The 26840-nt window shown below is 34.7% G+C and overlaps 1 protein-coding gene across 2 annotated transcripts in view; it reads left to right on the top strand.

Annotated features, from left to right (window-relative positions):
* The window catches only part of RANBP9 (RAN binding protein 9), a 93383-nt gene that overhangs the window by 45039 nt on the left and 21504 nt on the right, over positions 1-26840 (top strand). For both annotated transcript variants that reach the window (XM_033216269.1, XM_033216270.1), the window contains exons 3-6: positions 11332-11384; positions 12877-13044; positions 17483-17505; positions 25735-25919. In XM_033216269.1, the coding sequence (XP_033072160.1) occupies positions 11332-11384; positions 12877-13044; positions 17483-17505; positions 25735-25919 (429 nt within the window). The remainder of the gene's footprint in view (positions 1-11331; positions 11385-12876; positions 13045-17482; positions 17506-25734; positions 25920-26840) is intronic.

Genomic DNA, 26840 nt, shown 5'->3' with positions numbered 1-26840 from the left:
GATATTTCCTCCTTGTCAAAAATCAGTTGATCTACCAGATGCTGTGGCTCATGCCTGTAATCCCGACACTTTGGGAAGCTGAGGTGGGCAGTATTGTTTGAGCCTAGGGAGTTTGAGACTAGCCTGGGCAACATGGGGAAACCCTGTCTCCACAAAAAGTGCAAAAAAAAAGTTAGCCAGGCATAGTGGCATGCAACTGTAGTTCCAGCTACTGGGGTGCTGAGGTGTGAGGATCACCTAATCAGGGGAGAAAAGAGGCTGCAGTGAACTGTGATCATGGCACTGCACTCCAGCTTGGGTAACAGAGTGAGAGACCTTACTTGTCGCAAAATGACAACAACAACAAAATTAATTGATCATAAATATAAGAGTTAAGTTTCTGGACTCTCAATTATATGGCATTGATCTCCATGTCTGTTTTTAAGCCAGCAGCACACTCTCTTGGTTACTGTAGCTTTTTATTGAGTTTTAAAATTGGAATGTGTGAGTCTTCCAACTTTGTTCTTCTTTTTCAAGATGATTTTGGCTCTACTGGGCCCTTGCATTTGTGTATGATTTCAGGATCAATTTGTCAATTTCTGCAGCAAAGCAAGTTAGGATTTTTATAGGGTTTATATTGAATCTCTAGATTAATTTGGGGAGTATTGCTATTTTAACAATATTTAGTCTTCAAATCCATGAATATGGCATGGGGAGTCTTTTCATTTATTTAGGAGTTCTTTCATTTTTTCAACAATGTCGTTTTTAGTGTTCAGGTTTTGTACTTCTTTTGTTATATGTATTCCTAGGTGTTCTTTTTATTTATTCTGTCCCAAATGAAAGTATTTTCTTAAATTCATTTTCAAATTATTTCTAGTGTATAGAAATACAACTGATTTTTGCATGTTAATCTTGTATCTTGTAGTCTTGTTGAACTTGATTACTTTTAATAATTGTGGGGAGGAGATTCTTTAGGATTTTCTATATACAAGATTGTCCCATCTGTCTATAAAGGATGTTTATTTCTTGCTTTCTGATCTGATGGCTTTTATGTCTTTTTTCGTGCCCCCTTGCTCAGGATAGAAACTTCAGTACTATGTTGAATAGAAGTGGTGAGAGAAGACATCCTTTTTTTCGTCCCTAATCTTAAGGTCAAAGTATTCAGTCTTTTACCACTAAGTATGCTATTAGCTGGGGATTTTTCAATTTGAGGAAGTTTCCTATTTCAAGCTTGCTGAGTCATGATTTTTCATAATTTGTTTTAAATCCTGAAAGGGTGATGGGTTTTGTGAAATTATTTTTCTGTGCCTGTTGAGATGATTATATGGGTTTTGTTCTTTATTTTTCTTAATATATTACATTGATTGATTTTTGTTTGTTAAACGAACTTCATGTTTTTGGGATAAATCCCATTTGGTTATGATTTATAATCTTTTTTATGTGTTGCTGGATTTGATTTCCTAGTAATTTGTTGAGGATTTTTGCATCTGTATTTAATGAAGGATATTTTTTTCTGTAGCTTTTTGTGATTCCTTTATCTAGTTTTGGTAACAAGGTAGTACTGGCTTTGTAGAATGAGTTAGGAAGTATTTCTAGCTTCTTTGGAAGAGTCTGGGAAAGATTAATGTTAATTTTTATGTTTGGTAGATTTCCCCAGTGAAGCCATCTGAGCACGGGCTTGTCTTTGTGTTTTAAAATTACTCTGCATTTTCAGTAGTTTGTGTTTTTCTAGGAATTTGTCCATTTAAAGGAGGTTGTGTAATTCATTGTTCGTAGTATTTAATAGTTGTTTTCTTGCGATCCTTTTTAGTTTAGTAGTAATACTCCTTTAATTCCGAATGTTTAGTAATTTGAGTCTTTTATTTTTCTTGCTTATTAGCACCTGCTTTTGAATTTGTTGATTCTGTTGTTTTTCTAGTCTCTATGTCACTTATTTCTGCCCTAATCTTTATAATTCCTTTTCTGCTACCTGCTTTGGGTTTAGTTCATTCTTAATGGTAGAAATTGGATTACTAATTAGAGATCTTTCTTTTTTATTTAATTTTAATTTTTGACAACAGTAACAAAAAATGCGTTGCATAAGAATGGGGATACATTCTGAAGAATGTGTTGTTAGGTGATTTTGTCATTGTAGGAACATCATAGAATGTACCGACCTAAATGGTATAGACCATATCACATGGCCTCTTACACACGTAGGTATGTGGTGTGGTCTGTTGCTCCTCAGCTACAGAACTGAATAGCTTGTTAGTGTACTGAATACTGTAGGGAACTGTAACACAATTGTTTTGTGTATCTAAATACATCACATAGAAAAGATACAGTAAAAATATGTGGTATAAAAGATTTAAAATAGTACACTTGTGTAGAACAGCTCCATTATAATCTTACAGGACCATTGTTGTACATGCGGTCTGTTGTTGACCGAAACATTTTGTTATGTGGAACATGACTGTAAATGGGTTTTTAACAGTGTTTCTTGCATTGCCAGCATGTGGTACATATACTAACTTAATCAGGAATGTAATAGATCAAAGAAGCATTAAAAACTTAATAAGGTACTCATTAATATACTGCCAAAAGGCATAGCAGAAAACTAATAATGGCCATAAAACAAAAATTAGTATTAAAAAAACACAGAAAAATATGGAGAGAACAGATGGACAAATAGCAAGATAGTAAGCTTAAGCCTATCAATAATAGGAATTAAACTAGGATGCTGTTAGTCTCCATTGTATGTTAGGCACAAACATTACTTACATAACGTAATAAATATATAATTTGTGATGATCTATGTTGACATGTTGATCTGAAAAATCTTCATGTTCATTGCTCTTTGTAAACACATAGTAGCACAGTAATAAATTTCTTGTTCACATAAATTTTGCCTGTCTGTCATTATTGGGTTGAGTTTGTTTTTGTATGTCAGACAGCCTTCATATATCTACCAGCTATTCAGTTTACTGTGAGTTACGAGCCACACCCAGCCACACCTGGTGTTACAAATTTCCCTCTATCAGATAACCCTCCTTTCATCACTTCACTATAACTCACAAGTGGTAACTCTTATGACACCCATTTCCCAAGTATAAACTTAGGTGTTTTTCAAGGTAAAATACTCACTTTCTTGTAGTATCTCTTCCGTAACAATTTTATTGTTTTGAGACAAGGTCTGTGTCACCCAATGCCATCACGTCTTACTGCAGCCTCGACCTCTCAGGCTCAAGTGATCCTCCCAAGTAGCTGGGACTATAGGCAGTGCACCACCATGCCAATCTTTTTTTTTTTTTTTTGGAGAGGTGGGGTTCCACTGTGTTGCCCAGGCTGGTCTTGAACTCCTGGACTCGAGCGCTCCTTTCACCATGTCCTCCCAAAGTGCTGGGATTACAGGCATGAGCCACTGTGCCTGGTCTATTCCTTAATAATTGAATGGGTGTAAAATTGTCTTTATTGTGTTCTTATCTTTTCAAAAATGTGTTACAACGTTTTTGCGTGCTGTGCTCCTAACCCCATTTTCTTTGTAAATCTTGCAGTTTTTATTGCATGATTTTGTATAATGTGATTTTTTTGAAACTCATATGTCATGATATAGCAGACCTGACTATAATTGTTTTATACGGTATCTCTTTATTCCTCTTTTTTTTTTTTACTTTTTTCTTTTTTTTCTTTTTTTTATTATACTTTAAGTTGTAGGGTACATGTGCATAACATGCAGGTTTGTTACATATGTATACTTGTGCCATGTTGGTGTGCTGCACCCATCAACTCGTCAGCACCCATCAATTCATCATTTATATGAAGTATAACTCCCAATGCAATCCCTCCCCCCTCCCCCCTCCCCTTTATTCCTCTTTTCATCAGTCGATCCATCTTAACCTTTGATGCATTTCAATGTAGGTATACTTCCCCCCTAATCACTACAGCCTGTATATCATTAACTCGAGTTTGATGTCAGCTTCCTTCTCTTTTTGTGTGTGTGTGTGGTACAGTTTACATTTGGCGAAATGCACACATCTTAAGTGTACTCTTTGATAAGTTTTGCAGATGGGTACGCCCATGAAATGCAAACCTCTATCAAAGTATAGAACATGATCATTCTCAGAAATGTTCCCTCATGCTCCTTCCTACTTAGGCCCTTGACCCACCCTTTCAGAGGCAGCCATTGTTTTGACTTGTTTGCTACCATAGATGGGTTTTTCCTGTTGCAAAATTTCATATAAAAGGAATTATATGGCATATGCTCTTGTATGTAAAACTTCCTTGAGTCAATATGACATTTTTGAGATTGATTCATTTGTGTTTATCAGTAATTGTTTTTGTTTTTGTTGCTGAGTAGAATATACCACAATTTGTGTATCTGTTCACTTGTTGATGGATACCCAGGCTGTTTCACGTTTTTTCACTATTGTGAAGAAATCTGCCGTGAACCTATTTGTATGAATTTTTTTGGTAGACAAATCTTCATTTTTCTTATGAGTGGTATTGCTGGGTCGTAGGGTAGGCAGGTGTTCAGTCCTATGAGTAACTGCCAGTCTTTGTTTCAAAGAGGTTTTATTGTTTTAAATTCCCACCAAAAATATATGAAAGTTCCTATTGTGCCATATGCTTGGCAACTGACATGTTGGTTTTATAAATTTTACCTATTCTGGCAGGTATGCTAGTTGTATCTCAGTGTGGTTTTAATTTGCATTTTCCTGATGACTGACAATTTGGAGCACTTTTTCATGTGCTTGTTGGCTATTTGCAGTATCTTATTTTGTGAAATATCTATTCAGATCTTTTGTTCATTTTTGAAAATTGAATCATCTATGTCTTTTGTTGAGAAGTTTTAAATTTTGCTAAAGTTTTATTTATGAGTTTACTCTTTTATGGGTCTTCCTTTTTGTGTCCTAATAAATCTTTGCCTTATCCTCAAGTCATTAATGATAGTTTTACATGTTTTCTTGTAGAAGCTTTATAGTTTTTAACATTTATATTTAGGACTGTGATTCATCTTTTTTTTTTTCTTTTTTTTTTTTTTTAAAGAGACGGAGTCTTTCTTGCTTGTCACCCAGGCCTGGAGTGCAGTTGCACGATCTCCACTCACTGCAAGCTCTGCCTCCTGGGTTCACTCCATTCTCCTGCCTCAGCCTCCCCAGTAGCTGGGACTACAGGCGCCGGCCACCACGCCCGGCTTATTTTTGTATTTTTAGTAGAGACGGGGTTTCACTGTGTTAACCATGATGGTCTTGATCTCCTGACCTCGTGATCTGCCCGTCTCAGCCTCCCAGAGTGCTGGGATTACAGGCGTGAGCACCGCGCCTGGTTCTTCATTTGATTTTTGCGTATTGTGTAAGATAGAGATTAAGGCTCACTTTTTTCCACGTGGTTGTCAGTTATCTTATTATTATTTGTTCACAAGTCTTTCCTTCCTCTTTTGGAGTGTCTAGGCACTTTTGTAAAATATTAAATGACTATGAATGTGGGTCTCTTTCTAGACTCCTTAATCTGTTGCATTGATCTATTTGTTGATCCTTAAGCCAGTACCATACTGTTTAGATTACTCAACCCATGCTATGTTTTGAAGTCAGATTGTGTAAATTCTACAACTTTCCAAGTTTTTCAGAATGTTTTAGATCCTTCCCATTTCCATGTAAATTTTACTTATTTAATTTTAATTTTTTATAGCTGCCTAATAGGTGTCCATGTCTTGGGGGTACAGTGATAATTTAATACATTCATATAATTGTAAAGATAAAATCAGAGTATTGGGGGTATCTATTACCTTAAATATTTGTCTTTATGCTGGAAACATTTGAAGTATTCTCTTCTAGCTATTTTGAAATGTGCAATAGAATATTGTCAACTATAGTCATCTTACTGATCTAACACTAGGTCTTGTTTCTTCTATTAAGCTGTATATTTACATTCATTAATCAGCTTCTGTATACACTTTAGAATCAGCTTTTCTGATTAAAAAAATAAAAGAAAAGCCTATTGTGGTTATGCTTTACATTGCATTGAGTCTGTGATCAGTTTAAAGAGAATAGTAGCTGAGGTGCCCAGTTCGTAGACATGATATGTTTTGCCATTTATTTACGTCTTTTAAAATTTCCCAAAGTGATGTTTGGTAATTTTGAGTAGAGAGGCCTGCATGTCTTTTGTTTAGTGTTTTATGTTTTCTGATGGTGTTGTAGATAGAATTGCTTTTCAGTATTTTGTTTTTCTAGTATTTCTTGTCAAATACATTGGACTTTGTATATTAACTTTGTATCCTGCAACCTTCTTAAATTCACTTATTCCAGTTATTTTGTAGATTCCTTAGGATTTTCTTTATAAACAATCATCTGTACATAGAGCCAGCTTTATTTCTTTTTAATTTTTATGCATTTTATTTCTCTTTTTTTGCCTTGTTGAAATGGCTAGGATTTGTAGTATAGTGTTGAGTAGGAATAGTGAGCACTGGCCTTCTTGGTTTTTTGTTGGTTTTCGGAGAATAGTGTTGAGTATTTCACTGTTAAGCATGTTAATTGTAGGGTTTTTGTAGATACAGGTTGGGGAAGTTCCCTTGTTAGTTTGCTAAGAGTATTTATTTTGAATGGTGTTAAATTGTATCAGGTGTTTTTACTACAGCTATTTCATGATAGGAGTTTTCCCCTCATATAGTAAAATACATTGATTGGTTTTGAATGTTAAACCAATCTTGTGTTCTTGTCTTCTTTGCTGTAATTGTCATATGTATTACATCTGTGTATGTTACAAACTACACAATACATGTTACCACTTTTTCTTTAAATAGTCATGTTTTAGGCAAATTAAGAGCATTTTTTTAAGTGTAGGTTTGCTGGCAACACATTATGTTTTTATCTGAGAATGTTTTTGTTTCATTTTTATTAAGAATATTTCTCTTGAAAAACATTTTGCATTTGGCAGGCTTTTGGTTTTTTTTTTTCTTTTTAGCACTTTAAAAGATTTCATTCCACTGTCTTCTGGCCTTCATATTTTCTGATAAGTCAGTGGGAATTCAACTCATTGTTCCTGTGAAAGTAATATGTAATTTTTCTCTAGCTGTTTTCTGCATTTTTTTTTTGTTAGTTTTCAGCAGTTCAGCCGTGATTTGTGCCTAGGTGTGTTTTTCTTTTTATTTAATTAATGTTTGCTGAGCTTCTTGAATCTATACTTTTTTTCTTTTACCAAATTTGGGGAATTATTTTCAATTTTTTTTCTGTCCTATTCTCTTTCTTCTTGGGATTGGTTACATGTATTTTGGTACAGTTCCAAGGACTCTTCCCCCCAATACCCTTATGTTTTTTTCTCTGTCCTTCAGATTGTTTTCATGTTACTATTTATTTTGCCATCTTCAGTCCACCATTAAGTACATCAGTAAATATGTATTCCATACAGTTTTCAGCTCCAGGATTTCTATTTGGTTCTTATTTTTGTTTGGGCTCCTGTAACAACACACCTTAGGCTGGGTAATGTATTATATAAACAGCATACATTTATTGCTCACAGTTCTGGAGACTGGAAAGTCCAAGATGAAAAGGCTCCAGCAGATTCAGTTTCTGGTGAGAAATCTCTGCTTCATAGAAAACACCTATGTGACACCTGTGTGTCCTTACATGGCAGAAGGGGTAAACGAGCCTTCTCATGCCTCTTTTATAAGGGCAAAAATCCCATTCCTGAGGATGCAGCCCTAATGACCTCCCAGAGGTCCCACCTCATAATACCACCACATTAGGGACTGGGTTTCACCATAAGAATTTTGGGGGACACACACATTCAGACCATAGTACTTCCTTTTTATTGATTCTTTTTCTTTTCTGGAATTTCCTTTCATTCAAAGCAAGAGTATTTTTCCCTACATCTTGTGCATTGTAACAGTACCTGGTTTAAATTTTTTTGTCTGCTAATTCTCACATCTGGATTGTCTCAGGGTCATTCCCTGTTTGTCCTTTCTTTTGAACATGGATATTTTTTGTTTATGTGTCAGGTAATTGTGTCCTAGCACATTATGTATGGATGATTGATTTTTTAAACTCTCAATAGTATTTTTTAAATCAATAATGACTTTTAGTGATATATTTTGTCATTTTCTGTGTTGATTGTTTCCTTGTCCATGTCTTTCTTCTATTTTCACTTGTCTCCCTGCTGCTAAAGTATGTCCTCAGATAGTTCTTTTGTGACAGTCTGTGTATAGTAAACCATTAGCTTTTATGTATCTTAAAATATCTTATTTTTCCCTCATTCTTGCTGCATTACCTGGGAACTAAGTTCTAGGTAGACAGTTACTTTACTTTCAATACTTTGAACATACTGTGCCATTGTTTTTTGTCATCAGTTGTTGCTGGGGAGAAGTCTGCAGTCAGTCTAATTGCCATTCCTTGCTAGGTAATCTGCTTTTCTTTCTGGTAGCTTTTAAGATTATGACCGTGATTGATGTTCTACAGCATGTCTTATGTGTGACTTAATTTTTATCTTCCTCAGTATGTTGTGTGTATTTTCAATTCAGCAACATGTTTTTCAATTCTGGAAAATTACTATCTAAATTATTTCAACAAATACTGGTACACCACTGTCCTTACATCTTAGTGATTATGTTTTTTTTTTCTTTTAGTATATTCCTAAATATACTTATTTTTATTTTTTTTAAAAATCATACTATCCATTGAGTGATATCATCTAGAACGAATTCATGTTCCAGTTATTTATTTTATTGGTCTTTTTCTTTTTTTCTCATTTTTTTCTACATGCCTGTTATGTCAGATTTGTTGATCTTATATTTTAGAATTTTGCCCTTGCAACCTTATTTTGATTGGGAAGTTTAACGTTTTTCTTCATTTTGCTCATCTGTCTTTTTCTCTGTTTATTTTCTTTCTTACAGTTTGTACTTGCATTTTAGTTCATTCCTCCTAATCCAAAACTAGGTTTGTATTAGAGTTTCCAGGTTCTTGCTTCAGCATGATGTTGAGAGTGTTGCAGATTCTGTCATGGATCCATTCAATAACTAACTGGTTTAGATCCTGGTTAAGTGGTTTCTCCTCTCTCTTTCCCCTTAACTACACCACAATGTCAAATAAGCTCTAGCTTAGGCAGCAGGTGATATCAGTATATTCTTAGCCTCCTTTCAAGAGGAGAAGCCTGTTCCAGCCTTTGGCTTTAAGCAGTAAACATAGTTAATACTCCTCTTCTGGAACATTTTTAGTCCTTGTTTACCCAGAGGAGGGGGAACTTTGAGCCACTGTTGAGTGCTCACAGACTCAGGGCTTTGCAGGTTCACAGCTTATATCCCCATTCACAGCCTTGTGTTTCTTCTCATTGTCTTATGACTTAGACTTTTTAAATAAAATGTAATACTTACATTTTATATTGTACTTGTAGCAAAGGGGCTGAATCAAAATACAAACTTAATGAGCCTTCTTGACTAGACATCTATATGTTGTTTCCTAATGTTTTGTCACTCGTGTCTCACTTGGCATATGCTCATAGTGGTAATATTGCTCTTCTGAATCTAATTAACTATGTGTTTTAATTTCTAGTAGGGAAAACTGAGTTTTCTTTTTTAAAATTTTGTCTTTTGATCAAAATTATGTGTTTTTCCATATGAACTTTGAAATAATTTTGCTCAGTTTTAAAACTTCTGTTGGAATAGATACTGAAATGTATAAATGTATGTATACATCATTTTAGAAAGGTTGTCCTCCTTTTTTTGTTTTTGCACTCTAGTCTGAGTGACAGAGTCCTGGTCTCTCACTCAGGGTGGAATGCAGTGGTGTGATTATTCATAGCTCACTGCAGCCTCAACCTCCTGGGGTCAAGCAATCCTCTCACTTCAGCCTCCCACATAGCTAGGACCACAGGTGTGCACCACCACACACAGCTGATGATTCTGTTTTTTTTCGAGACAAGGTCTCCCAGTGTTGCCCAGGCTGGTCTTGAATTCTTGGGCTCAAAAGATCCTCCTGCTTCAGTCTCTGAAAGTGCTGGGATTCCAGCTGTGAGCCTGTGTGCCTATCTGAAAGACTGCCATTTTATGCACTCAAGTTATCCAGATGTTGACTATATCCATTTATATACAGCTTTTAATATGTAATTTTGAGCCTTCCTTGAGAACCTTGTTCCTGTTTTATGTTTTCTGTAGTTATTGTGGCTGTCCAGCTGGCTGTACTAGAAGAAATATTAAAATGTTCCTCTTATATGTAGTCACTTTGCCAAAATGCCTGAATAATTGTAAAAGGTTTTGATAGATTCTGTGGTTTTCTATGTATGTAATCATACCCACTACAAATAAAGGTGCTTTTATATCTTTTAACATTTATACTAGTCATTTAGTTTTCTTTTTATTAAGTTTTCTAAAGCCCCTAAAACAGTATTTAACAATTATAGGCATCTCTTGATTTTAGTGGAAATGCCTTCAGTGTGTTTTACTGTTGAATATCTTGCTTGCTGTATTTGGGGGAAAAGTCTCATAGTTAAATAATTTCCTTTTATTCTTATTTTATTGGAGTTCTTATTAGGAATGGTGGCTGAATTTTATCAAATGCCATTTAAAACCTTGATAACAATAATGGCCAATTATCCTTTTAACAAACTGGATTCAGTTTGCTTTTTATTTTGTTTTTCTTTTTGTGTTCATATTTACAAGTGTGTTATGTTTTCTTCCTTTGAACTATCTTTATCAGGTTTTGTTGTTAATGTTTTATAAGCATTTGAAAAATAACTGAATACCTTAATAATCTTTCCTTGTGTATTGTGTGGAGATTATTTTGTTCTGATTTTATAAATTGATAATAAAGAACCCTCTGTTTAGGTAGATTTTGTCAATTTGCTCAGTTTTAGAAAGCCAGTATAGAAAATACATACCGTGGGGTAATTTTATTAAGATATTTTTATGTGAGTTTGAAATTTTTTCCAAATGTGAATCCATATTTCCGTGTGTGTGTGTGTGTGTGCGCGCGCGTGCGTGCGGCCTAAATTTTTACTGTGCCCCTTGGGAAACATATTTGTTTCCTTAACATTTTTTTTCTTTCCACAATCCCTCTGTGCTTTTTTGTGAGAAATCTTAATCCCAAACATTTATCTGTAAATAAATTGGAGATATTTTTTATAGGTGTCAGTAGAGTGCATAGCTGTGTATTAATGCTTTGTGTATTTATGAATTATTACCATATGAGTTTGCTGTGAAGTGTGAGTATTATTGGTACTTAATATTGCCCATTGTTGTTACATAATAAATTGTAATAAAATTTTTGTAGCTACCTTAGGAGTTCAAGCTTGGGCTTGGTTCTGATATTGTTTGAGAGTGTTTGGTAATTTATACATATATGACTATAATAATGTCCTTTTCTTCTCTCCCTTCACCCCCGCCAACAGTTACATGGGAATTGGTCTTTCTGCTCAAGGTGTGAACATGAATAGACTACCAGGTACACTTGTAATTGAATTGCAGTATTACGTCTTATGAGTAGCTCTTTCTGGTTAAAATTTTCAAGTAAGAAATTATAATATTTAAAGATACTGATTTTCTGTGTTTTTAATCATCAATATCATGAATTTTAAGTGAAAGCTGAGTGGGATTTTTTTTTTTTGAGATAGAGTCTCACTGTGTCACCCAGGTTGGACTGCAGTGGTGCAGTTTTGGCCCACTGCAACCTCTGCGTCCTGGGATCAGGCAGTTTTCCTGCCTCAGCCTCCGGAGTAGCTGGGATTACAGGCATGCGTCACCAGCCCCAGTTAATTTTTGGATTTTTGGTAGAGATGGGGTTTCGCTATGTTGGCCAGGCTGGTCGCAAGCCCCTGACCTCAGGTGATCCACCTGCCTCGGCCTCCCAAACTGTTAAGATTACAGGCATGAGCCACCGTGTCCGGCTTGTGAGTGGTTTTTAATAAATTTAAATTTCACACTGTTTAGTAAAACATACAGTATATATATCATGCTTTTTTTGTATTTTGATATTTTTAATTTTTAGTACATAGTAATATCAACTACTTTAAATATTTTAATGTGGCTGGTTATATTGGCTACCCATCACATTTTTGACTTTTAACCCATCTTCAGTTGTTTGATGTTCTGGGAATATCGACTAATACTTAAAGTAAACTAAGGAAGAGATGAATAGAGATGGCAGACCTGTTTCCCAGTACCACTTATCAGAAGGAAGTGATTCTTAAATTGTGTCTTCTAATACTCTCTTTGCCAAAGTTAAAAATTAATTTTAGCAAGACTTTTTGAAGGACAAGGCAAAACTATCAATGTAAAACTACATGAAGTGCCTGAAAGAAACAAACCAAGACAATGTAGTTGCATCTGATTGTAATCAGATATGTTACCTTGACATACTTTCTTTGTACCCTTTTGCTTAAAATTATACTTGAAAGAGGGTTTAATTGAGGTTTTTATTATTTGAAAACTCTTTATAGAAGTAACTGACAAGGTAAAAATCTCTTAATGATGATATAAACCTATCTGTAGTTTGGTAAGACCACACCTTGTTTGGCTTTTATATTTGGATCACAGCCTTGAGAAACTTGCAGTGATTGAATAGGATGTAATCTCTTATGTTATATGAAACGTGTGTGTGTTTCTTTAAATCAAAGCAAAATTATTTTTAGTATATTAGCAAAACGAATATGCACAGAAAATGTGTCCTCCTGTGGTTGTAGCATTTATGTTGGTTTTTTCTGGTAGGGGTTCTCTCTGTTTAATATTTTAGTGTTCTGTGTAGCTATTTTTCTTAAATTTGTAAACAGTATTTTAATATAGAATAAATTTTGTAATTGTTGAGAATTTAAATGTACATTGAAAATTTCATCTTTATATTATCTTGTACTGTTCTGATTTATCATAATCTTAGTGAGTAAACCTAGTACAGAGGAACCTTACTTTTCATTGTAAATATGCCGGAACTTTCTCCGTAGGTTGGGATAAACATTCATATGGTTACCATGGGGATGATGGACATTCGTTTTGTTCTTCTGGAACTGGACAACCTTATGGACCAACTTTCACTACTGGTGATGTCATTGGCTGTTGTGTTAATCTTATCAACAATACCTGCTTTTACACCAAGAATGGACATAGTTTAGGTACTGAGATAATATGTTGCATGCAAAATAACCAAATACTGAGATTATTATACTTCCAGGATGGTGGTTGTATTATTATGTGATTCTCCTTTATAGATAAATGCCTCTGAAAATGGTTTCTTCCTTTTTCCCCAGATAAAAGCTGAGGAAATGGTGAATATTTATATTCTGTGAAGGCCATCTATATGATACATATATGTATAGGAGTTACTGTAGAAATAATCCCTACACTGAGATATTTATTCTAGAAATAGGAATGCCACGAGTTTTCTGCTTTAAATAAAACGCTACACAGTATAATCTAATTTTCTAAGTAACAGGTGCTAAGAAAAAGGAGCAGTCAGTTGTTAGGATAGTGTGGGGAATAGTAACAAAGGAAGGGAAAGCTTGATGCCACAAGCATATGAAGGGCATCAACACACTCAAAGGTCAGATCTGCTAACAAAGATGGCTAAGTTGGTAAATACAAGTTTGTTCTATGGAAGGGAGCAGAATTAAGCAAACAGTGACAAAACTGAGAATAAAAAAACTTCTGAAAATAAAATAGGTTATGGAAAACTTGAAACCCATTCATTGTAAGACTAATAGTAAATTAAGATTTTCAGTGGAATATTCATGTACTCATAGCACTTCAAATTTAAAGTTGTATATGATCAGTATATTCCTTTTTCTTAGAAGTTTTTTTTTTTTTTTTAAACTATAGAAAGTATAAAGGATAGTAACACTGATGCTTTTTGTTTCATAAAAAAGGATTTCACATTTTACTGCTGGAAAAAATCTTTGACTCAAAGCAAATTATTTTTAATGAGGTAAAACGAAAAGAAGCATAAGCTAAGTAACCCTAGAAGGCAGAAACTCTGCTTATAAATAGTATTTAGAAATTAGACTTAAAGTAGTATGCTTAGACACATAATAGATGTTCTTTAACACAAAAGCTGTTTTTTTCTGTTATTTCATAGTATAATAGAAAATTCTGAATTTCTGGCTGCACTGGCAGTACTCTTTTCAAAGTGTTTCAATGTATTTCTTATATAAAGTTAACTTTTTTCATATTTAGCTTAACATTTCTATTTCTGATTACTGATTTTAATTCTGAAGTCCTTCTGTATTATCTGACTTAAAAGTTTTTCTCAAGTCCACAACAGATCCTTTTCTCACTAGTATAATAATATTAAGGACCCCAAACAAATTATGTATATTTGTGTGTGATTTCATTGTTGTGGCCACCTGGTTTCCAAGAACAATACAGTCCTCTTGGATTTATTGTTGCTATTCTGACTGATCATATAATCTTAGTTGACTTGACTGCTTAAGATGTTTGAAGTTTTGAATCTGGAGAAATCTGGTTTTAGGTATGATCTTTGGCTCAAAAACCAAAGAATACACTTTTAAAAAACCAAAATCTCTTTATCATAAACTTTGAAAACTTTCCAGAGAAGAAATTTCATTTTGGGAGATAAGACAATCACAGGTGATATGATTTTATTTTTTCCCTATTTTCACAAAGATTTAAATTAAATTTTTCTCTTGGCTGAGAAAGCTATTTTTGAAATGTGTGATGTGTCTTTAAAAAGATGCACTTAATAGTGGAGTCACATTATAAATTTTATTTAATTAATTAATTAATTAATTAATTTTTGAGACAGAGTCTCCTTCTGTCGCCAAGGCAGGAGTACAGTGATGCGATCTCAGCTCAGAACCTGCACGTCCTAGTTTCAAGCAATTCTCCTTCCCCAGCCTCCTGAATAGCTGGGATTACAGGCGCACCATCACCCCTGGCTAATGTTTGTATTTTTAGTAGAATGGGGTTTCACCATGTTGTCTAGGTTGGTCTTGAACTTCTGACCTCAAGTGATACACCCGCCTCAGCCTTCCAAAGTGTTGGCATTACAGGTGTGAGCCACTGCGCCCAGACCACATTTTAATTTTAAGTAAACCTGAATGTTTGGCATTATTCATTCTTAAATTTAATAAATATTAAACACATAGAGAGGTGGTATAACAGCGGTTAATAACAGTTCTTTAGTCAGACTTGCCTGGGTTTGACTCCTGTCTTAGGCCATGTAACCATATGTAAAGTACTTAACATTTCTGTGCCTTAGTTTTCTCAGTTTGTCAATTAGGATCACTGTAATACCTATCTCACTAAGGTTGTTAGAGTAAACTGCTTAGTATGTGCACAGTTCTGGCATCTAGTGAAGAATCATTAAATGCTATTTAGTATCATTGTTTGTCAGCCCTGAGCTAGGTTCCTGGAATCCACTGGTAAAACACTGATGAGCGGAAATTACTTCTCTAGAACAGGAGTCTACAAGCGATGGCCAAGTTAGCCTCCTGTGTATTTTAAAATAAAATTTCATTAGAAACCAGCCACACCCACTTACATATATTTATGATTGCTTTCCTGTTACAATGTCAGAGTTGGGTGTTTGTGTTAAAGACCATATGGCCTGGAAAGCAGAACATATTAGTAGTCCTTTGTAGGAAAGCTTTGCCTACCTCTGGTCTGGATTCTGACATCTTAGAAGATAAAATACTATTAAATATTTAGTTGCTATTCCCTTGTACTTCCTAAATGGATAATCTGTACCCAAAACCTGATACATCTTTAGTTTCTGTCTCATGGAAGACTTTCAGAATATATATTTGCTTACTATATAAAGAAAAATAGAAAGGTTTTATTTAAGAAAATAAGAGAAAATATTGCAGTATATAGGTTAACTTAATTTGATAATTTTTTACTTTGTTTTATTGAATGACATTCACCAATTGAAGATCACTTTTCAAAAAGCCTGACAAATCAGGAAATTATGAATATAGAAAATTGCTTTCTGTGTAGAATTCAAATAGTTACATCATCTTGTTAAAGTGGCATCTTTTCATGATCTGAGCAAAAACGTGTGGTAACTTTATTTGGCAGTGTTAAAAAATGTTAACCTTTGGAATTAATTTTGAATTTTTCATTAGAGTTTTTGGTAAAGTGAAAATTTCAGTAATTACAGACACAAAGGATTTTTGCTAAAGATAGAATATACAGTCTTCATTATAACTAGACATCTGTGAGAAAAAGATTAGCTTATTTTATAAAAAAATATTAGAAATATGTATAGTTATAGTATATTAAGATATTTATTCTCTGTTGCTTTCTGTATTCTTTTTACTTTTGTGAAATTTTGGGGGTAAATTTTTTATTTGGGCTGATAATACTTTGCTGTCTGTGTTATTAATGAAATTAAATGTAATGATAATGTTTTATATGGGGGAAACAGGAACCGTAACTTTGCTTTCCTTTTAACAAGCCACCATGAATTTACTAGTTTTTGAAAATCGTAAAAACAGGGCTTTACTAACTACAAAACATTATTTTTACACATTATTTTAAAAGTGTAAAATTTATATTCAGTTTGTCTTTTAACTTTATTATCTTAATAAATAGATGTTTTCTGTTAGTACAGCACAATCATAGAAGAATAAAATGTCAAGTAGGAAGAGACCTTAAAAATAATTTAATGGAAATTCTCTCAGTTTTAAGATAGTAATCAAGACTGTAGAAACAGTGGTGCTGGTTTGGTTTTGATTTTGTTTTAGACTGGAAGAATTGAGATCAACTGACTGACTCACCAATACTGCTCTCCCATTATTCTAGTGCTAAATCTTTAAAAATATATCTACAGAAATACTTTATTATCTTATTTTCAGCTAAGTTGTATATTTGAATATTTGAAAGGAGGTCGTTAAATTGTCACGTTGGGTTGACAGTAGACTTATTCCAATGATATTGCCATTGCTCAAGTTGTATCGAGAACGTGACTGTTGTAATTACTGTGAAAAGGTATTCAAGAGAAATTCTCAACTGTGCAAAATCCTTTATCCTTTGAAGGAGGAATTGATTTTTCCCACGGGTAAATCATAAGTTAAAGAATTTACTTTCATAAGAAACATTTTTTAAAGAAGCAAAAATATACTGTATTTTCCCTTGTTTGCCTTTTATAACAGAAAAACTCCTTTCCTTCCACCTAAAATTACTTAAAAGCTAAATCTAGATGATGATTATTAAACAATGAGGCTACAAATGGCAAGTTGGGGGTAAAAAATAAACTGTGACTGTTTTGCAACCAACTTTCTTAATGTGTTTTCTAATGTAGCTTTGAAGATATATCTAAAAGTATTTCAAAAATCCTGAAGACAATGGCAACATCTCAGAAATAAAATTTGTGTATGACTAGCAAGGCTGATTATCTTGAAGGGGGACAGCGTTCATTCACCCAGACATATGTTAGTGTTATTGATGAAAAATAGTCTTGTTATTTTTTATTTAGGCTTTAATGTTTTTTCTTTTGCCATTTGTTTCCTTCTTTTAGTTACAAGTTCAGCTTGTCAGTATAGTCTGCTTTGAAAAACAGTTTCTAATGCCACTTTTTTTTTTTTTTCTTTTTAGGTATTGCTTTCACTGACCTACCGGTAAGACTTTTTTTAAAGGCAATTTTCTATTTTTAATTAAAGGAAGTATAAAGAAACTGATACTGGGCCTATTTAGAAAGTTTAAAATACAGTCTTATTGATATTTATTAAGTTTATACGACATGCAAAGAAGAGATCTTTTCTCTAACAACCTTGGGTGTAGACCCTCAGAAATTAAGCTCCAACTTGCACTGGATTCATTGTATAAAGGAAAATAAATCAGAATTGATTCTCAGGTATCTTTTTAAATGTCACCATTCATTCATTTGAAATGTATTTCCTTGGACTTTTCAGCAGAAAGCTGTGTAGCAGTTCTAATTATTTATTCATTCAAGCTATATAGAGGCCTACCGTGTGGCAGGTTAAGTGGTTGGAATATATTATTCAACAAAACAGGTAGTAAAGGTCTCTGCCCTCTTGGACTTCATAGTATTGAAGCTGTGAAAGTTAGAGAATAAGCAGTACATGAAAAACAAATAAAGTAGAACATATTTTAAGGGTGTTAAGTATACTTTGGAAAGAAAGGGGAAAAAAAGAGAATGGGAATACCAATGGTAGGACACAAGGTTGGTTGTTCAAGTTGCTCCCCTTTGCTCAAGGTGAGACTTGAGCTAAGGCTTTGGAGGAGTGAAGGAGTCTGCCAAGTGTATATGTAGAGCAAGAGTTTTCCAGGCAGAGGGAAGTTAGGGAGAAGGTGCTAAGGCAGGAGCACACATGGCTTGTTTGAAGAAGGGTCTGAAGTGTGGTAGAGAGGAGTGAGGAGGGCAGAGCAGGTGTAGTAGTAGATGATCAGAGATAATGATGAGGTTGGGGGTAAGCTATTAATAGACCATCTAGACCTGGGCAAGCCATTGGGAGGGCTTGGACATTTACTCTGAGTGAAATACAAAGACACTGCAGACTTGTATTTGTCATGATATGACTTCAGTTTTTACGGGATCACTGTGATTGCTTAGTTGAAAAAGAGACTAGGCTGGGTGCAGTGGCTCACGCCTGTAATCCCGGCACTTTGGGAGGCCGAGGTGGATGGATCACAAGGTCAGGAGACTAACTGGCTAACACCGTGAAACCCCGTCTCTACTAAAAAAATATATATACAAAAAATTAGCCAGGCGTGGTGGTTGGCGCCTGTAGTCCCAGCTACTTGGGAGGCTGAGGCAGGAGAATGGCGTGAACCTGGGAGGCAGAGCTAGCAGTGAGCCAAGATTGCACCACTGCACTCCAGCCTGGGCGACGACAGAGCGAGACTCTGCCTCAGAAAAAAAAAAAAAAAGTAATATGGGAGTAAGGGTAGAAGCAAGGGGACCTGTGAGAAGACTATTGCAGAAATTCAAGCAAGGGAGGACAGTAACTCTCTTCAGTAGAGGTTTGATTCCACGGATCTTATTTACCAAACCCAAGTCACTGTCCGTTGTAATCTGCATCATCTCTGACACCAAGGGGAAAAAGCTAACTGTGACATAATGCCTCCCTTATCACTTAGCATTTTTATCTTATACTCAATGATCTCTTAGGTTTATTTAAACGTAGATTTTTAATCTGTGTCTGTTTTTAGGTGCACACCTAAAAAAGGATGAAATAAGCAATATAAATTGATTAAGGTATTCCTAAAATTTCATGTTCAGACTCTAACCTTTTAAATCGGTTTTTTTTTTAGAGTGGATGCCATGATTTTCTTTGATCTCACTCTGTCACCCAGATTGGAGCGCAGTGGTGTGATCTTGGCTCACTGCAACCTCTGCCTCCCAGGCTCAAGGGATCCTCCTATTTCAGACTCCCAAGTAGCTGGGACCACCAGCGCACGCCAGCATGCCCGACTGATTTTTTGTATTTTTGGTAGAGATGGGGTTTCGCCAGGTTGCCCAGGCTGATGCCCATGATTTTCTTTGTGATACTATCTTCTCTGTCATCAAGAACATTTTTTAAGATTTCTGTGTTATGTCTCTGAGATTAATCTCCAAGCTGCAGATTATTCCATCGTGCACATTTGATGCTGTCACTTTCATGATATTAATCAATATCACGAAAATGAAAATTTCATCAGAAAAAGCAGTTCAGTCCCAAGAACTTTTCAGTGAGCTCATTCCTTAACAAATTGCTCCTGTGCAGGCAGTGACAGCTGTGTTGTGACAGCTGCCTGACCATAGTAAGGTGTCATCAATTATAAAACGCATTCCAATTTTCAGAGATGTTTTGAGAGAGATGGTGGAAGATTCAGAGGTAGAGAATAGATAACAAATCTGTAGATTATATCTGTTAAGAAAATCCTAGGAAAAAACAGAAATCAAAATTATAATAGAAAATAATTTTAAGCCAAGGAATGTTTGAACCCTACCGATCAAAAGTACTCATGAAGAAGCATTATTTGGATCTGGGAGTCTGAGGTGGGAGGACTGCTCGAGGCCAGGAGTTCAACACCACTTTGGGCAATATAATGAGATCTCACCTCTACCAAAAAAACAAAAAACAAAACCCCGCCACATTATTTAGTAAATAGTGATGGAATAAGTCTTTATTATTATTTTTAAAAATATGTAGATATTGTTAGGACAAAGTGTAAAGTAAGTTCTAGATGGATTAAAGAGTTAAATTTTTAAAAATCCCGAAATAATAATAACAAAAAATATGATTCTTTTAAAAATCCAACTGAAAACCAAGAGAATTGGCTAATGGATTGGATCTGAAAATTACATAAGGTCTGAGAATTGACCATTGTATGGAGCAGAGTAGAGGTCACTGGTGACCTGGACAAGAAAGTTTCAGCCGTGGGATGGAGACATCCTGATTGGAATGGATTTTAGGAAGAGGTGAGTTATAGAGAGTGGATAACTCTGGAGGACTTTGGCCACAGTGAGGAGTAAAGAAATGGAGTAGTAGCCGGTGGTGGAAGTGGGGGCAGTAGAAAAAAAAAAATTAGGAGATTGAGCATGCTGACGAAAATGTTGATGTAACATAGAAAAAAAAAAAGTAGATGTAGCATAGAAAGAGGTAGACAGGTGTGTAATTGAGGGGATGGTCTTTTGAGAAGAGCATTGTGGGGACAGGCAGAGTTTGTAGGTGCAGATTCTGGTTGGTGGGTTGATTTGGTCTTTAACAAGTAAGAGACTGGTGAGAATGCTGTAAGTTTCATTTAGAGTTGGGTAAAGGGTTTAGTGACTTTTTAAATTTTTTTCTGTTGCGGCACTAAGCATGTGAAACCAACTAGTCAGTGTGAGCTTTTGTTGTTGTTAGCTTTCATTTTCTTGTTCATAGATAGAGGTGATCATTTGGAAAAAGCTTGGTTGGTTGTAGACATGTTGATTATTTTCTCTCCCACTTTTGAATCACCAGTTATGTTTTCTCCCTCAGGTAGCCAATGATCATGTGCAACTTCCTTGTAACAGTGGGTACGGTGGTGGTTTTAGGTTTCCTTTTAGTATAGTAGTTTTCATTTTTAATACTGTAGATCTTCTGGGACTTCCACAGGCTTCATATCACTTTTCCTTTAAAGGAAGCATCAAGGAAGTGTTGATATATATATCTTCTATACCCGGGATCTCTCACAAGCGGCCCATACCGTTGAATCCTGAGAGAAAGTATATTTGCAGAAAATCCAGTTTACCTAGATTGTTCTGCACCTGTTATGGAACATAAGTGTTTATACAGCTTTGGAAACCTTAGATTTTTTTCAAAATAGTCTTTTTCCTCAGCTTACCTCACCAGTTTGAGAAATGACATTAAGTATAACTAATTCAGTTTGGGATTTAATTATACAATTAAATTATGATAGTTGCACAGTTCTGTGAACATACTAAAAAACATTGAAGGCTGTTGCTTTTTAAGGACTTTTGTTATAGTAACTGTTCTCATCATTTTAAGTGATGTTGTTTTTGAATTCTGGGCACTGACTTGAAATCTACTTTTTGTGGATACATTATTTGTATAGTCATTTTTATTAGAAGAGATCTAATGTAGACCAAAGCTGTGCTATTGAGAATAGAAATTTATATTGTATACATTTAGCTTTTAAGCAATTTCTAGATTGAAAATACCTTTTGCAAGTTAATAGAAATGTTTTCCTATTCTTTTCATAAAGAACCTATTCTGTCTATGTACTATTCTACATGGGCGGGAGTATTTTTCTGGAAGACATTATTACATATAAATCTATAGTGACGGTGCACCTGCTGCATGGATGAACCTTGAAAACATGCTAAATAAAAGAAGCCAGTCATCTGGGTGCGGTGGCTCATGCCTGTAATTCCAGCACTGTGGGAGGCCGAGGCAGGCAAATGAGGAGGTCAAGAGATCGAGACCATCCTGGCCAACAGGGTGAAACCCCATCTCTACTGAAAATACAAAAATTAGCCAGGCGTGGTGGCATGCGGCTGTAGTCCCATACTTGGGAGACTGAGGCAGGAGAATTGCTTGAACCCAGGAGGCAGAGGTTGCAGTGAACTGAGATCATGCCACTGTACTTCAGCCTGGGCCACAGAGCGAGACTCTGTCTCAAAAAAAAAAAAAAAGAAAAAGAAGCCAGTCATAAAAGATCACATATTTTGTTGTTCCATTTATGCAAAATGTCCAGAATGGGCAAATCCATAGAGTTAGAAAGTAGATTAGTGGTTGCCGGGGGAATGGGGAAATGGGAAGTGGCTGCAAATGGGTACTGGGTTTCTTTCTGGGGTGATGGGATTGTTATACAATTAAATTATAATAGTTGCACAGGTGAACATACTAAAAAACATTGAAGGCTGTTGTTTTTTAAAATCTGTAATATAGCAAATTAAGGATTATGTCCTTAATCCTCTTCTCCCAAATTCTCCAGTTTTAAGGTTGAGTAAATGGTATAAAAATTATAGTTACTTTTCAGTGAGCCAAAACTGACAATATTACTAAAAGTATTTTAAATCTATATCAGATTACAGAAGTAATGTATAGTATTAAATACTTAAATGAGAAATGTTTATATATACAGAAATGTACAAAAGAGAAGTTCTTCATAGTCCTAGTCTCTTTGGCTATAAAGTTTGTTTTAACTTGAGTATATATCCTTTTAGGCTTCTTTCTAAACACCATATAAGCCAATAAGTTCATTTTTTAAATGTTTATATGAAAGATAGGGTCATACCATATACAATATGTTATACCTTACTTTAATGTGTATAGGACATCTTTCTATGTCCATACATAACATTTTTCATTCTGTTCTTTTTGCCTGCTTTGTTATCTTATTGTATTAACTTACTATCACAATCGATTAATTATAAAATGTACATTTTTTTCATATTTTAGTATTTCTGAAATGAGAATGCACTGTAGAATCAATGACTGGTCAGAGTTTAATTTGCATTATGTTTTCCTAGACACAAAATAGTGATATTTGTTACTATTAGATTCTGCGATTTGATGAATGTGGTATAGTATCACCTATCTGTGAATATTTTAAAATTTTGTTTGCGTTACAAATAATGCTACAGGACATATCTTTGTGCATACTTATTTTTCTGTAAGAATACACTCTTCCAAGTGAAATTACTCAGTCAGTGTTAATAGATTTTTCCTGATTTATTAAAAGATTATGTCAGTTTATTTCTGTGTAAGTAGATGAGAGGGTTATTTCCCCAACCCTTATCAACATTGGGTATCCTCAGCCTTTCAAGTCTTAATCTGATGTGCAAAAGTTTTTAAATCTTGAACTTTTAATTTAATTGATTTTATTTTTAAGTGCACATTAAAAATGTTCATCTAAAAAGTTGAATGTGATTAAACTTCTCTTTATGTGTTGTCATTTTTATTTCTTCTACAAATTGCCTTCATATTCGTTGCCATTTTTAAGAATTTGAACTTTGTCCTCCTGAATTTTTTCTATATTTGGAAAACACATTTTGTCATATGTGTGGCAGATTTTTTTTCTAGAAGGTCATTTGTCTTTGTCATTTGTGGCATGTTTTGTCACAGGGAAGTTTTAAATTTTTATGAAATAGTTTTATCAGAGAATTCATGAATGTTGATTATCTTTGATAGTATTGATATAATTATTTTTTCTGAATTTATAAGAAAATTTAGATGAGCAGATCGTTTTAAAAGTGTCTTTATTTAGACAATACTGATATCATCATTATAAACTCTGCGTAATGAACATAATCATCTCACTCTGTGGTTTTTGGCTTATATGCTTTTGTGTTAAAGTATTTCATAACTGTAGTGGGTTTTCTATTCTTTTGTTTTTTGTTTTGTTTTGTTTTAGACAGTTTCACTCTTATTGCCCAGGCTGGAGTGCAATGGCGCAATCTCGGCTCACCAAAACCTCCCTGTCCCAGATTCAAGCAATTGTCCTTCCTCAACCTCCCGAGTAGCTGGGATTACAGGCATGCGCCACCACACCCAGCTAATTTTGTATTTTTAGTAGAGGTGGGGTTTCACCATGTTGGTCAAGCTGGTCTGGTACTCCTGTCCTGAGGTGATCCACCCGCCTCAGCCTCACAAAGTGCTGGGATTACAGGGATGAGCTGCCGTTCCTGGCCTGTTTCTATAAAGTCTTTAGGTCTCAGTTTTCTCATTGGTGAAATGAGAAGGCTGTACTATCTCACCTGTTTTTGGCTTAAAAGTTTATAAACTTGTTAGCTCTGTTGATTATTAAGAATCAGTACATTTGCATACTTTAGCCATTTATTTCCATAATCCACTAGTACTTTATATTTTTTGATATTTTGGCACAATATTTTGTTTCTATTTTGTTCTGCTTGATTGAACGGTTGTTTTTAAACAGACCCTCTTTGCATTTTATTGTGAAATCTATTTAACATCTTATATTTACACAGAAATTATCTGTTCTTGATCTTTACCTTGTTTTGTACTAAAAATAACTTGTTATAACTATTAAATCAAAGATATAAGACATACATACAGAAAACGAAAATATGGTAGGATTTGGAGTTGCAAGAGGAAAAATCAGTTTTGGATGTGGTATCAGACAAACTTGTGTTCCAGTTCCATCTCTGCCATTTGTTAGCAGAACGACCATGAGCAAGTTATTTAACCTTGAATCCGGCCGGGCGCGGTGGCTCAAGCCTGTAATCCCAGCACTGTGGGAGGCCGAGACGGGCGGATCACGAGGTCAGGAGATCGAGACCACCCTGGCTAACACAGTGAAACCCCGTCTCTACTAAAAAATACAAAAAACTAGCCGGGCGCGGTGGCGGGCGCCTATAGTCCCAGCTACTCGGGAGGCTGAGGCAGGAGAATGGCGTAAACCCGGGAGGCAGAGCTTGCAGTGAGCTGAGATCCGGCCACTGCACTCCAGCCTGGGCGACAGAGCGAGACTCCGTCTCAAAAAAAAAAAAAAAAAAAACCTTGAATCCTCATTTTTCTCTATCTTTGTAGTAGAAATAATAATAGTGGCCTCACAGAATTATGATTAAACCCTGGCATTTTGTAGCCACTCAGAAACTCATTCTCCCTTTAGATGTAACAACCAATTAGTGACATAGCCGAAAGAATGACTCCTCTATTTTTTGTTTATTTGAAGTTACCAGCTTTTCATCTTGATTAACCTTGAAACCATGGAGTGTACCTGAATGCATTTCTGAGTTTGGGTATTCAGATTCATTCTTTTCCTCCCTTGAAATACGTGAATTTGAGTTTTTTTTCTTTTTCTTTTTTTTTCTTTTTTTAATACAGAGAATCCCCACTCTTCATGGTACTGTGTTTTGCTTATAGTTAAGGTCGTATCCCCTTCCCTTTGTAAAGTTAGGCATCCCAAATGTACAGAATGAAAATAGTAAATTTAAGCTATTAAATGACAGACTAGCTGAGATTGTACTTTTATGATAACTAGCTTTAACATGCAGTTTATAGAAATGTATCATATATAAAATCGGGGATAAACCTGAGTTATGTGTTTATATTTGAATTTCTGTAACTACTGTATGACATAATCTTAGAACAAGAGTTACATCCACATATTATTAGTAGCATAATACCACATGGTATAATACAACGTTGTCCCTGAAAAAATAAAATAGACATCTTCGTTCACTTTTTTTCTTGATGATTAAATTGCAAGAAGTGATGTTTTTTATCTAACATATAATTGAGACTATTTGTTTTAGCCTTTTACTAATATTTTGATTGGGATTTTAAAATTTGAAGTAAATTTATAGTTCTGTTCTTTTAAATATAACATTAAAAAATTATTAAATCTAACATAAAATGGATAGATGTTTAATGAAATATGTTATCTTACAGCCAAATTTGTATCCTACCGTGGGGCTTCAAACACCAGGAGAAGTGGTCGATGCCAATTTTGGGCAACATCCTTTCGTGTTTGATATAGAAGACTATATGCGGGAGTGGAGAACCAAAATCCAGGCACAGATAGATCGATTTCCTATCGGAGATCGAGAAGGAGAATGGCAGACCATGATACAAAAGTAAGAGTGAAGAAATTTGAATTTATGTTATTCAGAATCTATTTTTTATAAAATATTTATTTTTTTGGTATCCATGGAAGCTTTTTAATCCACTAATTTATATACTAACATATCTATTTTATTATTGATTTTAATCTCTCAACAAAAAGTAATTTACTCCACTCTTTAAACAAATTAAAAACAACTGTTTGATGACACACATTCAGAATTGTATTTCGGTCTGAATTAATTTGATGAAGGAAATAAAATGATGTTAAGTCACCTAGGCTAGGTTAATTCATTTGCTATTCTTAGTAATAGTATTTAATGATTTCTGTAGGTTGTACAATTTAACTTTTAGTAGTGTTAATGCAAAAGATAAAGTTAAGAGATCATCTAAATTTTATAATCAGGTTCTGTGGATTTTGGACACAAACTTCGCTGTGTTTAAGCTCTCAATATCTGAACTATCAGCAGTAGTGAAGTATAGACTTAAAATTTAAATAAATACCATTAAATTTAAAAAGTCATCTTCACTATTATAATCCAGGCCAAGAAAATAGCAGACTTTCAGATACAATTGGTCCAACACATTTCATGTTTAATGTTCTTATAATTGCCTTGAATATTTTTGCAATAAAATGTTGGGGGTATTTTTTAGAAAAGGTAGTGATTGGGAGACATAATGATGACTCTGAAAGCACACTTCTTCCCTAGAGCTATTATCATCTGTATTACGGAGACTGGACACTAGTTTTTTTGTCCAGCCCAGTTGAGAATAGACAACCCTGATGCAGAATCTGGTAGTTACCATGAACTGAAGCTAGAATGGGTTGTTCTGGGACCACATTGTTTTAATGCCCTAAAAATGGTTACCACTGAACATCATGGCAAAATAGTAGAAAACATTTATCTTAACCTTATAACCAGGATCCTCCCACC

Source organism: Trachypithecus francoisi, unplaced genomic scaffold (genome assembly GCF_009764315.1).
Source record: "Trachypithecus francoisi isolate TF-2019V2 unplaced genomic scaffold, Tfra_2.0 Lachesis_group10, whole genome shotgun sequence".
Lineage (NCBI taxonomy): Eukaryota > Metazoa > Chordata > Mammalia > Primates > Cercopithecidae > Trachypithecus > Trachypithecus francoisi.
Note: the sequence above shows the minus strand (reverse complement) of the source record. Positions and strands in the feature narration are given on the sequence as shown.